Below are 15,284 nucleotides of genomic sequence, written 5' to 3'. Positions count from 1 at the left end.
CAGTATCTATTTATAGCTTGTTACAAAGTCCCGATTGGGATTTATTCTCATTACAGGTCGACAGCTCGTCAGTTGTTGGCAAAAATGCAGTTGTGTCGGCCCGTGAGATGAAAAAGGGAGGACTGTTGATACGAAGTCTGACAGGAGATTTCCTCCGTGTCTGGGAAACCAAACCACAGGTACAACAGTGATTCAAAAAGCCTCCGGCATATCTGGTTTTGGGTTTCAGCATTACTCACCTGTCAACTGTGCAGTTGGGCCACTGCAGATCACTTAATGTGTTTGCTTACCATAAATCCTGTAGAGCAAGTCCTATTTTTGTCTGTTTGCATAATGCTCTTGTATTTGTATATTTCGTGCCTCCAGGCAGGAGTTAATTCCTATGTCTGCATGCTACTAAATAACTGCTTTATATTGAAGGGACTGACAGCCACAGTCTTCTATTATTCTAATAATATGACTCTAGCAGCATTAACGTCACATGCTACTGGTTATTTTTGATGTGGAGTATTGGGCTGCTCTTCGCAGGTCGAGGTTTACATCAATGGCATTCCCTCAAAGTGCTCTGGTGACTGTGGATTTGAATGGTCGGAGGAGAAGACTCCAGTTGTGTCTGGAATCAGCCCATCTCAAGGTGACCCTGTGAAATATTAGCTGTTCATTCAATTTTCCTCTCTTTTAAGACAAGCAAAAGCTTGTGTAAGTCTGGAGAGAGAATTAAAATTTAATTGCACAAAAAAAGATACTGGTGTATTTGTAAATTACAAATGAGTAAATTTGGAATTCCCTCCCTTTTCAGGATCTAATGGCCTGGGGACTCTTTTGACTGTTACTGGGACTGGCTTCAGCAATGAAAATGCCTCCATCATGGTGGGACAGGCCAGGTGCCATGTTGAACAGATCACAGGTAAGTGAAAGACGTTCTGGGAAGCGAACACTGTAGCTTGTTGTTTAAAGGAGGCAGAGAATTAAATGAGCTTTTGTGAATTGTATTTTAGCCACCACTCAGGTGTGCAGGCTGGGCAGCGCGAGTGCTGGAACCTACCCTGTGTCCGTCCGCTTCCCCTCTCTGGGTAATTCACGCTACGAAGGTGGCAACATCCCCTACTTCACCTACCAGCTCATTGTTTCATCTTTCTCCCCGCTGTCTGGAAGTGTGGCAGGTAGGCCATTACTACTGTTAAACAGATGAAATAACATCTGTTTAACAGCTGCACTGAACTAAACTGTCCAGTGATTTGTTGCAACGGGAAACAAATCACTAATTTCATTAGAACATATAACCTTTTTTTTTTTTTTTTCTTAGGAGGCACACTGCTGACAGTGAGAGGCTTCGGCTTCAGCCAGAACACCACAGTCGCTGTGGGCAGTGGGGAGTGCACCGTGGTTCAAGCCAGTGACAGTGAGCTGAAATGCAGAACACCCGCTGTGAGTGTACAGACTGCAAACCACTGTTTTTTATGCATGGCGTTTTCCTGCTCACCTTCATTTTCCAGCCCTGCAAAGAGCTCTAGCTCAAAATAAGCTACTGCAGTCACTTATAAGACTTCTTTTATGTACATTATGATTAATAACTGTTTATTTTACTTGTTTCAGGGTACTCCAGGATCACAGGCGGTGACAGTGATGGTGGGAAACATGAACGAGACAGCCAACAGCTCCTTCACCTACGATAATAACCTGACTCCTCAGATCTCAGGCCTGAGTCCCCGCACTACCACGGTGCTCGGTGAGTTGAGAGTAATTTTTTTTATACCGCTCATACATTTTATGACCTCTCACTAAGAGAGGATCATGACAAAGGGTTCCTGGGATGGGTAAACTCGGAAGAGACCTGGCATTATGGTCTTTGATCCATTCATCAAAAGTTTAATAGGGAGGATGGGTTTTGTCCTTAAAGGTCAATAGAAATCTGATCTGCCTGAATGACACAGATACAATATATAGCCTACTTTTCCTTTGTTTTTGAAAAGAACGGGGTTACTTTTCCCATCCTATATTTCTCTAGTAAAACAAACCACTCAGATATTCATATGCACATACATCTGTCATAAATGAATTCGTTCTATGAAAACACTATTGTTAAAGTGCTTTTGTATTCTTTGTCAACAGCATTAGCCCATCATTTCTAATGTTACAAAACCAAATAAAGAACTGGTTTGTAGAAGTCAACTCAAGGGTTTTTTTTTTTCTTCCTACAAGATAACACAAATAAAAGAGTAACTGAGGTGAAGGGCATGTGAACTTCAGATTAGACCAGATCTGAAAGGCCTCTCTGATTGTTTACGAGCATCATATAGCAATCTAATTATACGTGTCTGAATGGAGGAGGCACAGCATGGTGTTCACGTCTGCTCCGTTTGGCATGTGAATCTACTGTCACCAGGAGCTTAAAGCAGTGTGTGAAAACCTTTTGTTGTCACTCACACATCATTAGTTTTGTTCATGTGTCGTGTAATGTTGACTTGCAGGTTGTGTCTGTTTTCATCCTTGCTCTTGCTAAACCTTGAGAATCTGAGCTGAAGGTACTTGGCGTGTTATCCTATGTAATTACAGTAAATTATACAGGAGCATCTATGCTACAAGAATAGCTGTTAATCAGCAGGACAATCAGTGGTACTTCTTTAAAAACACATCTTGTCACTTGAATGACAGAATCTTCTTCGTGTAGAAAATGTGCTGAGGTTTTCGTCTCCTCTGGTAGGACACCGTGTTCTCACCATCCAGGGTTCGAACCTGGGAGCCCAAGACAACGACAGCGTCGTGTTGGTAGGCACAGAGGAGTGTGTCACTGTGCACTGGACTGCAACAAACATCACCTGTCTCCTCCCTGTGCTGCCGCCTGGCCTGTACAAGGTGGACGTACAGGTTGGAAATAATGGCTTCTCCCAGATAAGGTACAGCTGCTGTAAAACACATCTCCACACTTAGAGATTTCTTCCTGAAAGAATTAATTGCTTTCCTCAATTCAAGGTACCTCATCATGGCCAATGATAATAATCCAATAAGAGATGGGTTAATTAAAAAAATGTGCTGCTGACTCTTTAGGATTTCTTCCAGATATAATAAACAATTTATCCTATATTTTACGTAGCGTATGTATATATATATATGTATATATATATAAATCCTTGTATATATATAGTTCCTTGGAACTTTACTGGACTCTTTCTGTTGTTTGTTTCACAGCAACGGTGTGAACGCGACCATTGAATACGTCCTGGAAATCTACAGCGTCTCCCCATTGTTTGGCTCTTTATTAGGAGGAACCAGGTTGACTATTTCTGGCTCTGGTTTCAGCAACGACACCTCTGACAACAGCGTTTCTGTTGGTAGGCAACACTGGGCCCAGCAATTTAAAATACAATTACCACAGCAATTATCTATACCAACAATTAAGATTTTATCAGTGAAGTTGAACATCAGATTGTACGGCTCTTAGCTGCTGGTTATCTACAGCGATATGAAAATACGAAAAAGCATTGCTATAGTGTAACAGCATCAAGTCTTACACATGACCTCACATGTATTTTGTGTGGGTTTGTTGTGTGACAGGAGAAACTGTGTGCGAAGTGAAGGCCGCCACAGAGAATGAACTGCAGTGTGTCGTGCAGTCGGAGCAGAAGACCCACATCGTCACCAATCAGGGATCTCACCACAGTACGTTCACATGTCGATCCTTTGTGCAGGTGTCAAACTGAATCTGAGTAGACCAAAACCGAGTACAACACAATGGGGATTCATTTACAGAACACGCTGCGAGCATGGAAGTTGTCACCTGTGGCTTAAATGTGACTGCACCTGAAACCTTTTCAAAAGATTTCAAAAACCCGTTTGACCTGTGTTCTTCCATAATTAGCCACATTTAAAATATTTTTTATTTAATATTTTTAATATTTCAAATGCACGCTGCGGAACGTCAAACAATGAAATCTCTCCTGTGTGTGTTTCAGTCTTAACCCTACATTTGTTGTGTTTCAGCTTATGGACAGGGATATGCATGGAGTCCCGCCTCACTCACAGTGTTTGTTGGAGACACAGTCATGTGGCGTTGGGAGGCACCACCCTTCCAGAGAGTTGGATACCGGGTCTTCAGTGTTTCCAGCCCAAGTGGCACCACTTACGAAGGGGGACCGTTCACCAGCGGGGAGACCAAAACTGACAAAGGTAGAATACTGAGTCACTGGCCCTAATTTAGTACCAGAAAGCACACTGATTGATTTGATGTGACATACTTACAGTTTCTCCCTCTCTCTCGCTCCCCTCAGGGTTTTTTGGCTACCGTTTCACTGCTCCCGGTGTGTATTACTACAGCAGTGGCTACATAGACGATGCCAACGTCAGAGTGTTGCAGGGAGTCGTGAAAGTCGAGCCCCGGGAGGAGAAGAGCAGCAAGCTTTCTGTCAGAGTGGGAGGAATGGAAGCCCGACACCTGATAGGAGGTAAATGTATAGATGTGGATAAAATGCTTTCACTCAGAAGTTTTATCCTCTACTAAACCTGAAAATGTAAAAGTAATACTTTAAGAGTTTCGGAAAATAAAAGATAATTCCAAGTTTGCAAGCAGTCAAACGTCTCCCCTTCAGGTTCGCGTCGCACTGCCAGAGCAGCCCCACAGTGTGTTGCCACCCCACAGTGCGAACAGACCAATGAGACTTCAGACGGTCTTTCCTTCAGCAGCTCCAGCTGCTCCACCCCAACAGTCCACTCCATCTCTCCCAACCAGGGATCATACCACCAGGTCATCCACATCCAGGGCAAAGGCTTCAGCGACACTGCCTGCGCTAATGAGGTTAGCTGTGTTTTTTATGTAGATTTTAGTTTAAAATGCTTTGAAATGCTGAATTGTTCTGGTCAGTAGCAGCAGCCACAAGGAAGTACAATAGTTTCTTTAAAACATGTAAAAACAGATTGTATATACACAATAGAAACTAAGATATACAGCATTTTACTTTTTAGTGAAATACAAGAAAACATTGTTGATCTGTGCAACAAAAATATTTTATTAAGTCTTTAACATCTCTCAAGTTTTCACATCAGCAGGAGAGCCTCTGTAGCTCAGTCACCTGTTAATGAAGTGAATGCTCGTGCAGAGCGTGTTGCGGCTCACACTGCTCTTCTTGGCGTCCTGTAGGTGACAGTGGGAGATCAGCCCTGTCATGTGATCAACAGCTCTCACTCTGAGATCAACTGCCAGCTCAGCGCCGGCAGCGAACTTCCCATCGGCGTCGCTCTCCCCGTAGCCGTCAGAGTCAACAACCTGGGCAGTGCCATCATTGCTGTGCCAGACGAGCTTGGCCGCCGGTTTGTTGTTCTGCCTGTGGTCGACTCAGTCTGGCCTCCCGTCGGCAGCCCCACCGGCCACACGAGACTCCTCATCCACGGCTCCGGCTTCTCCAAGGGACAAGTGACAGTCGCCAGCGAGCCCTGTGCCCTTGTGTCAGTCAACTACACTTGCATTGTCTGCGACACCTCTCCTTCTCAGCCACACACCGGAGATGTTGTCTTTAGCATGGGCAGGATCCAGAGCTCCTGTCACTCAAACTGCTCCTTCATCTATTCTTCCTCCGTCACCCCCATGGTCAACAGCATTTCCCCCGACAGCATCAGTGATATCTCTACTGTAACCATCTCTGGCTCAGGGTTTGGCATCCGCATGGATGACGTGGCAGTTTTCGCCAGCAACATCGAGCTGCAAGTCACCACAGTGACCGACGGCAACATTTCTGCGACAGCTGACGCTCTGCCTGCAGGCGACCACCCAGTCAAAGTGATTGTGAGAAGCAAAGGCCTTGCATCCGGCCATGTCACCCTGACCAGCCGTGCCCAAGCCGCCCTGAGCCCCCCTGCGGGCAGCCTGGCAGGAGGAACCCCGCTTGTCTTCACAGGAAACGGCTTCGCTCCAGGGAACACCAGCGTCATGGTTGGTGGCAAAAACTGCAAGATTCAGGAGGTGACACCGGGTCTTCTTCGCTGCCTGACACCTCCTCACAGCGAGGGGCTGGTGACTGCCAACATCTGGGTCTTCTCGGTGGAGTATCCTCCTCTCAACTTCACTTACTCAGCAGCCCACACTCCTGTCATCAGCTCCGTCAGCCCCACCACTGGTAATTATGATCCTCCACATTATGTATGCACAGCAGCACTTGTTCACAGCAGGGAAAAACAGCTTTCAAGGATATGGCAGACAAAAGCATCTGTTTACCTTAACAGTATCTCTGATTCACCATGTTACCCTCATATACACATCCATGCAGCCCAGCGTAACCTTTCTCTCATTACCTTTTCTTCCTGTTTATTTCCCACAGGGCCGAGCGGTTCAGTCATCACACTGACAGGTTCAGGGTTCGGCACCGACTCTCAGCTCGTCTCCGTCACCATAAACCACGTGCCCTGTAATGTGTCCTCAGTCTCCGACACGCAGGTTCAGTGCACTGCAGGAGACAACCCAGGGGGTGCCTACACAGTCATGCTGCATCACCAGGTCAAAGGTTACGCCCAATCAGATGTCACGTTCACGTATGAGCTGACTCTCACCGGCGTGCATCCCAGCGAGGGTAAGCAGAGATACAGTCAGAGCCAAAATAATCCAATATGGCTCCTTTTTTTAATTCTTTTTTATTTCTTTGTTGAAGTTTTGAGGTAGTTTGAAATCGTTATTTAATCTGTTATCCAGGCAGTTTTGGTGGTGGAGCTATGCTCGCCATCCAAGGTTCTGGGTTTGACCCGCACAACTCCACTGTGATGATCTGTGGGGAGGAGTGTGAAGTTCACAGAGACATGTCCACGTCAACCCGTCTGTACTGCCAGTCCCCGTACAACAACGGTAAGTTTACTTTATTTCACTTGGATAATCCTCTCAGTGTCAATCCAGCGTTCCAGGGAGTCCTGGAAGCATAATGTAAGCAAACCATGAAATAATAATTAAAGACTGCTGATCAAATTCACCAATGCATGTCCACACTTCATATTATAGGTGATAGGTGTCTTAATTCATGGCAGGAAACTTTTTTCATCCTCTGTCTAAAGAAACTGGAGCGTTCAAAGCTTAAATTGTCAGTTGAAATATTTTTGACAGCCTTTCAAGAAAAGAAGGGGCCGCTCATCTAATGAAAAGCTTTCCCGTCTCTTTGGTAAAGGTCACAGTCAAAGTTTAGGGTTGAAAGTTGAGGGCTAGGGGGCCTTTCAGGTTTTTCTTCAGAAAGAATGTGTTCCTACTGGTTTATGATATTTTTGGTTCCTAACTCATTAAGCTGATATTTAAAAGCTCTAATGGAGTCATACTTTGTCTTGTAGGAATGTTGTCAGCCTTTCGGCACGGCAGCAAATGCCAAGGCACGTCAGACAAGACAATAAGTTGTCATAGATGATGAGACAGCTTAGCCTGCCTGTTATCTGTGCACACGCATCTTAATTCTTCCCATCCTTTTGTTGTGGCATGTGTCTGTCTGTCCGTCTGTGTGTGGGCGTCTCGTCTCCTCTCAGACACTCGGTCGGAGTTGAGCTGCGTGGTTGCTGTCATTAACCAACTGGATGCTGTCAACATATCAAATGGCTTCACCTACAAATCTCAGCTGACTCCGGTGATCACCGAGGTTTCTCCTCGCAGAGGCGGCACTGCTGGAGGCACCCGGCTCACAATCGCCGGCTCCGGTTTCAGGTGCAGTAAAGGAAAAGTCTCTGCAGTGTACTGATGACACAATGGAGAGACACACCCAGACTATGGACCACTGGTTGAGAATTAAGTGCTCAACTTACGTAACACTAATCCTCTTGTCTCATGTGATGGCTTTCTTTCATTGGGTTTGATGTGAGGACATATAATTACTTGTTTTTGTTTGGTGTATTGTTCAAATAATAATATATAAAAATTCAATGTACAGTTTTGTATATACGCCTGAAATGACACAACTACCATCCTGTCCATTAACACATTACAAAGAACAGCAAACAACAGTGGACACATTACTGCACTGTTGTGTGCGTATATTATATTATATATTATATATGTACAGAATTTCATAGTATCTTTTAAATATTATTATCACTATTACATTTGTTGATATACTGTGATCACTCTTCCCTCTCATCACATTCACTCACTTTCCCATCCTGCAGCACCAACATGAATGAAGTCAACGTGACCATCGCAGGGTCTGTGTGTGACGTCCAGTCCAGCAACAACACACACATCGTCTGTGTGACAAACGCTCAGAGACAGTCACAGGAAACCAAAGTCAGAGTCAGCATCGGAGACCGAGGCATCGCCAAGATGGTAAGAGAGGACAATCAGATCCGCAGACCTGACAGACAAAACAGTCTCACGTCTGTTTCATCGTCTGCAACCTAATCAGGGTGGTTTCATATCTTTTGAGGACATATGGCATTTTTTCATTCATTTCATTTGTCTTTTTCTTCAGGACAACGCTGATTTCTTCTACATTGACGTGTGGTCGTCCAGGTTCACGTGGGGCGGTCTGTCTCCACCTGAGACAGGCTCCTTTGCCGTCATCACTAAAGGCCAGACCATCCTCCTGGACACCAGCACCCCTGTGCTGAAAATGCTCCTTATCCAAGGTACAGAAATGACTTTATCATGCACATTTTATTTACCTTGGATATATAAATTATATCGTAATAAATAAATATAATATTGTGTTTAACTTGCTGTTTCTTTGTGCTCAGGAGGGACCTTGGTGTTTGATGAAGCAGACATCGAGCTGCAGGCAGAAAACATCCTGATCACGGACGGCGGGCGGCTCCAAATCGGCCAAGAGGGGGCGCCCTTCCAGCACAAAGCCATCATCACACTCCACGGACACCTGCGCTCACCTGAGCTTCCTGTTTACGGAACCAAGACACTGGCTGTCAGAGAGGGAGTGCTGGACCTCCATGGTATGAACAAACTCATGTTTTATGTATGCGGAAGGTTCATTTGTAAAAAAACATTTTATAAAAATTTACTTATTTTACTTATTTTTCCAGTGATTGTGAAATTTCCATGATATGTAAAAAATATCTTTACAAGACTTTGTATATTAAACTGCCCAGAACTTTATAAAGTAGTTACCGGCTCTACCTCACCAGCTACAACAAAAATGCTGCTCACACATTAATACAGAAATAAATAATCTTACTAAAACTACTTTAACTTTAGTAAGGGATCAACAAATATAAGTCATTTAAGCATCAGAATACTGAAACAGTCGTGACCCAAATATTCCAGAATCCCAGGTTAAGTGTCATTATGTCACATCATGTTAAGCTGGCAGAGTAATTTGAGTTCTGTGTCCTGCAGGGATGTTATTATATGTGACAACTCACCTGCACTTCTCAGGTGCAAGTCATTGTTGACAACCTGTTTCTCCAGGTATTCCTGTTCCTGTCCCCTGGACCCACTTGGCCCAGACGGCGACCAACGGCTCCGTCACACTGACCCTGATGAAGGCGGTGACCTGGAAAGCCGGAGACGAGATCGTCATCGCCTCGACCGGCCACAGGTAGAGCTGAGTCTCGAGTTCATGTTTTTTAAAAATATAGCTATTGCCTCTGCCCATGTTTCCTTTAAATCAAATATTTTAATGTAAAAAAACATCATAGAATCATAATTTTACATCTTAAATATATGTAAGTTTGGGTTCAAAGAGACTTGTTTCAATTCTGTCCAAGAACAGAAGATGCCAGGATTACAACTGACATTAACCAAATCCTATAAAGTAGCCAAATCCTGCAAAGTTTAAATAAATCTCAACAGCAAAAGACTAAAATCATTCCTGAAAATGAAATGTACCAGAAAATTCCCAGCATTATTTAATCCTGTTTGTTTCTTTTCCAGGCACAGTCAGAGAGAGAACGAGGTGAGGAGGATTGCTGCCGTGTCCGCTGATGGAAAGTCTCTCACCCTGACAGAACCACTCAAGTACACTCATCTCGGGGTGACGGTCACGCTGCCGGACGGTACAGTGTTTGAGGGCCGAGCTGAGGTGGGTCTCCTCACCAGGAACATTGTGGTCCGAGGTTCCCAGAACCAAGAATGGAACGACAGGATTGAAGCGTGCCCCGATGGCTTCAACACAGGTACTGTGCTGAGACTTTGAGATACTAACATCGTGTACTCTGTATTATCATACTGCAGTATGCAGCACTGACATCTTTCTCTCTCTGTGCTATAGGTGAATTTGCCACCCAAACCTGTTTCCAAGGAAGATTTGGAGAGGAGGCTGGCAGCGATCAGTTTGGAGGCTGCATCATGTTCCACGCACCCAGGCCAAATGAAAATCTTGCAATCGGCAGACTGGAATATGTTGAGGTGAAATGCTTGTACTGACAGGCTTCTAACTTTACAGCTAATTATATTGATCAGTATATTTCTGTTTTTCTAAAGCTCGGTCTCACCATAAAGCCTTTATGCTTGTTCCTCAGGTCTTCCATGCGGGACAGGCCTTTAGGTTGGGACGTTATCCCATCCACTGGCATCTGATGGGAGACATCAACTACAAGTCGTACGTGAGGGGCTGTGCAATCCATCAGACCTTCAACAGGGCGGTAACCATCCACAACACCCACCGGCTGCTGGTGGAGCGCAACGTCATCTACGACATCATGGGTGGGGCTTTCTTCATCGAAGATGGCATTGAGACCGAGAACATCCTGCAGTATAACCTGGCTGTGTTTGTCAAACAAAGCACCAGCCTGCTGAACGATGACGTCACCCCCCGCCGCCTACTGGGTCACCAATCCCAACAACATCATCCGCCACAATGCCGCTGCTGGGGGCACTCACTTTGGTTTCTGGTACCGCATGCACGACAACCCTGACGGCCCGTCCTTCGACCCAAACATCTGTCAGAAGAGGGTTCCCCTTGGCGAGTTTTACAACAACACCGTGCACTCTCAGGGCTGGTTCGGCCTCTGGATCTTTGCAGACTTTTTCCCCATGAAGAATGGAGGCTGCCGCTCCAGAACCCCCGAACCCGCTGTCTTCCGCTCCCTCACCACCTGGAACTGCGAGAAGGGTGCTGAGTGGGTCAACGTGGGCGCCGTGCAGTTCAACGGGTTTGTCATGGTCAACAATGAGAAAGCTGGCATTGAAGCCAAGCGCATCATGCAGTGGGCTGTGTCCGACTTTGGAGAGGACGGAGGGGCGACGGTGTCCAACAGCACGATCGTGGGCCACGTGGACGAGCTCGCGCTGGGAAGCAACTACTGCACTCACCGAGGTGTCATCACGCCGTTCGACGATGGCATGAGTGTCCTTAACACCAAGTTCCTCAACTTCGACCGCAGCTCTTGCACAGCCATCGGGGTAACCTCAATCGACGGGACGTGTGTGGATCGGTGCGGTGGCTGGGCTGTCAGGTTCAGTGGCATCCAGTACATCAACTCACCCAACAAGGCCGGCTTCAGGTGGGAGCATGAGGTGCAGCTGGTGGACACTGACGGCTCCCTCACAGGTACTCAGTCTCTTACTGCTCACTTTGTGAAGCCATGGCGCATAATTATCAAATTGATATTGTGTCTGTCGTTTTACAGTTAATCTTCTCAAATTACATCTTTTCCAAACATATATGGTTTTATTTTTCAAAAAAGGATCAATAATTTCATCATCATCTTCGTGCATCTGACTGAACCCATGTTTGGTGGTTTTCAGGAAACATCAACCACAAAGTCGTGCCTATGAGCGCCTTGCTGGACCCTGCTCACTGTTCCCAGAGTGCCGAATGGAGCGTGGGTTTCCCCGGGGCCGTGTGCGACCACACCGTCAACTTCCATCGTTTGGCTTTCAACAATCCCTCGCCGACCTCTCTGCAGGCCAAGGATGTCATCTTAACAAACTCACATGGTACTGAAACACAGAGGCACAGTTTGTTATTGAAGAAGCAGGGACTTACAGAACCTGTTACCTTTGTTGACCTCTGCTGGTGATTAGTGGAAATTGCAGGGGATTTCTGTCATGAAATGCTGATCAACTGCTTTTTTTGTTGTTGTTTTAAATGTTGTTTTAAATCTCACTTTTCCAGGCACCAGTGTCGTCCCCTATTTGAAGAAGAGGATGACTCACAAGTTTGGCTGGATGGCCCTGCTGCCCTCTGGGCAAACGTACAACTGGTACTTTAACGATGTGGACCATATCACCAACATCACCTACAGCGCAAAGTTCTACGGCTTCAAGGTAATGAAACATCCTTCTCGTGACAGTAATGTAAGCAAATAATATGAAAATACCATCTTTCTGCCTGTTTACACTGATGATTCTTCTCATGTGTTTCCTCACATACAGTCAGATCAATATGTGATCATCAACCACAACTTCACCCAGAGTCCAGACAGGTTCCGTGTAGTCGATGAGAGGAACGGCTCATCAACAGCACTGAGCTTCAGCAATAACAAGAACGGAGACTGGTACTTCAACGAAAGCACAAACAACCTCTACTACATGGGTAAAACACTTGAATATGGATCTACTGATTGTTGGACTAATTTTCATGATCTGTTTTTGATGTGAGATTTGATTAATCAGACATTCACTGGTCACATGCGAGGATTTGCTGTTCCTCTGATATTTTATTTCACTGTAAATTATGTCTTTTGGACTGTTGGTCAGACAAAACGTGGTGTCACCCTCTGCTGTTTTGTTATCGTATTTGATATTACAGCATAAATATCATCTCCTATAACAAAAAAGCTGGGAGTTTGTTGTTAAAGAGCCGAAACAGTTTTATCTCTTGGTATATTCAGCAAACATTAGGATTTTCTTGTGCTTTGGTGATTGTTCATTATTCAGCATCTTTCAGTAAAACATGCAGTGATTCAGTCATTAGTGCATCTACTTTCACTTGACACTGTTCTGTTCCCTCAGTGTCCGGGAAGATAAACCAGCGCAGGCGCCGCAACAGCGTCGACCGCTCCACGGCTGACGTCGCGATAAACTTCGCAGTCTATCGCTGCTTCTACTTCAACTGCATCCCACCAACTCCACCACCTCCAGCCACACTCGCCCCCTTACCCAGCCGCCGGCCTGACAACTTCATGTACGCTTAACCCCCAAAGCAATGTTACCCCATCTGCTCACCCAGCCTCTTAGACACATCAATGAAAACTCAATCAAATGTCATCCTCAGCACCAGGCAGAAGTGTTAAGGATTTAATGTGACCTCAAAGGAATATTGTGTACAACCTTCAGATTTAAAGGGTTTAAAATGTTTTCTAGTTGACTGGTTTAATCTTCCTAGCGTTAAAACGTCCCCTCTGTGTGTGTTTCTCTCACTCTCTCTCTAGTCTGTGGTCTAATGCCTCTTTCTGGAGAAGTTCAGCTGAAAACAACTTCACCGTACCAGCAGAGGGCACTGATGTGGTCATCCCATCAGGTGAGAGCCAGAGGACAACCTAAACAAAACTTAAGGGAAAAGACACTTGAGTTGTGTACTCTGACTATAACACTTGTCAAACCACAGGGAAGTGGGTGGTTTTGGACAGCAACACTCCTCCCCTCAACAAGCTGACGGTCATCGGAGTTCTCGAGATCCCCGACACCATGAACAGCTCGTCCACCAGAACGTCTCGGTCTGTACCAGAGTATAATACTGTGGTGATAGACGCCGTCTACATCTCCATCCAGGTCAGTGTAATCAGGAATCTGTCCAGTTTTCAGGATTATTCCACTTTATCGCTTTAAAATAAATTTCATTTGACATCAGTCATTGTGAACATTTCTGATATAACATTGCAGCAATGGTGTTAAAGCTGCAATGATCAGGTGATAAACGAGTCAATCAGTAGAAAAATTTCTGATCGAAACACTTGCTGGTCACAGTACTTCCCACACTGCGTGAGTCACAGTGTGTTCAGTGAGGTGAAGTCTTCTGCCGTTTCAGGGTGGAAGGCTGATTGCAGGCTGGGATGACGAGCCGTTCAGAGGTGAGCTGCACATCAGACTGAGAGGGAACCACCGCACTCCTGACTGGCCTCTGCCAGACGGACCCAACCAGGGATCCAAAGTCCTGGGTGAGAAAACTGCTTCAGGATCAGCTTCGTGCGCTCACCTGAACTAATTTATACGATAACTGCTACTGCAAAGTGACATTGTTAAATGATGCCGTAAAATGAATAATCCGAGCCCAGAGGGCTGTATGGTGTCACATGTTTCAGAACCGACTGTGTTTCTTTGTCATCCAACAGGTGTGTTTGGTTCTCTGGATCTGTATGGACAACCTCACAATGTTTACCACACCAAGCTCGCTGCTACTGCTGACGCCGGGTCCAACACACTGACCCTGGCGCAGTCCGTCGACTGGCAGGTCTGTGTGGTTTTATTTTCACTTTTAACCCAGTGAAACGTGGAGATCTTAAAATCAGATGTGATCACAGATGATTTACTGTGTTTATCACGTGGGCAGGTGGGAGACGAGGTCGTCATCTCCACCACCAGCTACAGCGCGTGGGAGACAGAGAAACGTCAGATCACCGCGGTGTCAGCGGACGGCCGTATCCTGACCCTGGACCAGCCTTTTACCCACACGCACATCGGTCAGCTCAACACCTCTCTCATCATGTCTTCACAACTACTATATAAATTAACAATAAAAGCTCATAACTGTCTTTTGCGGCCTCCGTGTCTCTACTAGACTTTATCAAATCTATCTATTTTAGATCTATCAAAAATACTAGAACACTGACCTTTGTTTCTCTGTCTGTGCCCAGGTGAGACTCACTCTGTGTCAGGAACATCTGTCTCCTACACTCTGGCTGCTGATGTCGGCCTCCTGACCCGTAACATCAGGATCATCGGTGAGGAGTACCCGGATATGATGAGGGAGTCGTTTGGAGCCAGGCTGGTGGTTGGCTCTTACTCCTGGGCTGGAATCGACTATAAAGGTAGGTAGAATTTCTTTTTACCAACTGTTTCTATTCTTACAGTATTGTGTGCCATTAAATACTGGTTATTCTCTTACTGCTTATTCTTTCCCTGAATCAGCTGTTTTTATAATGCTAATGTTTTTATTGTTTGATGGTTTCAAAACTTTCTGTATGAACTGTATGGCTGTGTATTCACCGTCACTGAGAGTATCATGCATCGTTCCTAAAGGCAAAGCTCAGATCAGGAATGTGGAGTTCTTCCGCTCTGGTCAGGAAGGCTGGACCGACTACACCGACCCTCGCTACTCTGTGGCCTTCCTTAACCTGGGAGAGGTACAGACACACACACACACACACATTAAAACGTTTAAAAATACACATATAATTTGATATTACATTCAGTTAAATTAATATTCACCCAAGCTGAT

At 45.4% G+C, this 15,284-nt stretch overlaps 1 protein-coding gene across 1 annotated transcript in view; it reads left to right on the top strand.

Moving 5' to 3' along the window:
- The window catches only part of pkhd1l1.1 (PKHD1 like 1, tandem duplicate 1), a 30,881-nt gene that overhangs the window by 9,555 nt on the left and 6,042 nt on the right, over positions 1-15,284 (top strand). The window contains 35 exon segments of the mRNA XM_041052849.1: positions 57-179; positions 529-634; positions 800-907; positions 999-1,163; positions 1,307-1,428; positions 1,597-1,729; positions 2,705-2,897; positions 3,190-3,332; positions 3,556-3,660; positions 3,982-4,167; positions 4,269-4,442; positions 4,587-4,792; positions 5,135-6,107; positions 6,309-6,557; positions 6,677-6,826; positions 7,486-7,660; positions 8,119-8,275; positions 8,421-8,577; positions 8,686-8,895; positions 9,371-9,500; positions 9,836-10,077; positions 10,173-10,309; positions 10,423-10,713; positions 10,715-11,453; positions 11,651-11,842; positions 12,021-12,172; positions 12,281-12,440; positions 12,860-13,031; positions 13,279-13,367; positions 13,455-13,618; positions 13,875-14,004; positions 14,179-14,297; positions 14,397-14,526; positions 14,701-14,874; positions 15,086-15,189. Coding sequence (XP_040908783.1) covers positions 57-179; positions 529-634; positions 800-907; positions 999-1,163; positions 1,307-1,428; positions 1,597-1,729; positions 2,705-2,897; positions 3,190-3,332; positions 3,556-3,660; positions 3,982-4,167; positions 4,269-4,442; positions 4,587-4,792; positions 5,135-6,107; positions 6,309-6,557; positions 6,677-6,826; positions 7,486-7,660; positions 8,119-8,275; positions 8,421-8,577; positions 8,686-8,895; positions 9,371-9,500; positions 9,836-10,077; positions 10,173-10,309; positions 10,423-10,713; positions 10,715-11,453; positions 11,651-11,842; positions 12,021-12,172; positions 12,281-12,440; positions 12,860-13,031; positions 13,279-13,367; positions 13,455-13,618; positions 13,875-14,004; positions 14,179-14,297; positions 14,397-14,526; positions 14,701-14,874; positions 15,086-15,189 — 6,960 coding nt within the window.

This window comes from Toxotes jaculatrix, chromosome 13 (genome assembly GCF_017976425.1).
Source record: "Toxotes jaculatrix isolate fToxJac2 chromosome 13, fToxJac2.pri, whole genome shotgun sequence".
NCBI lineage: Eukaryota > Metazoa > Chordata > Actinopteri > Toxotidae > Toxotes > Toxotes jaculatrix.
Note: the sequence above shows the minus strand (reverse complement) of the source record. Positions and strands in the feature narration are given on the sequence as shown.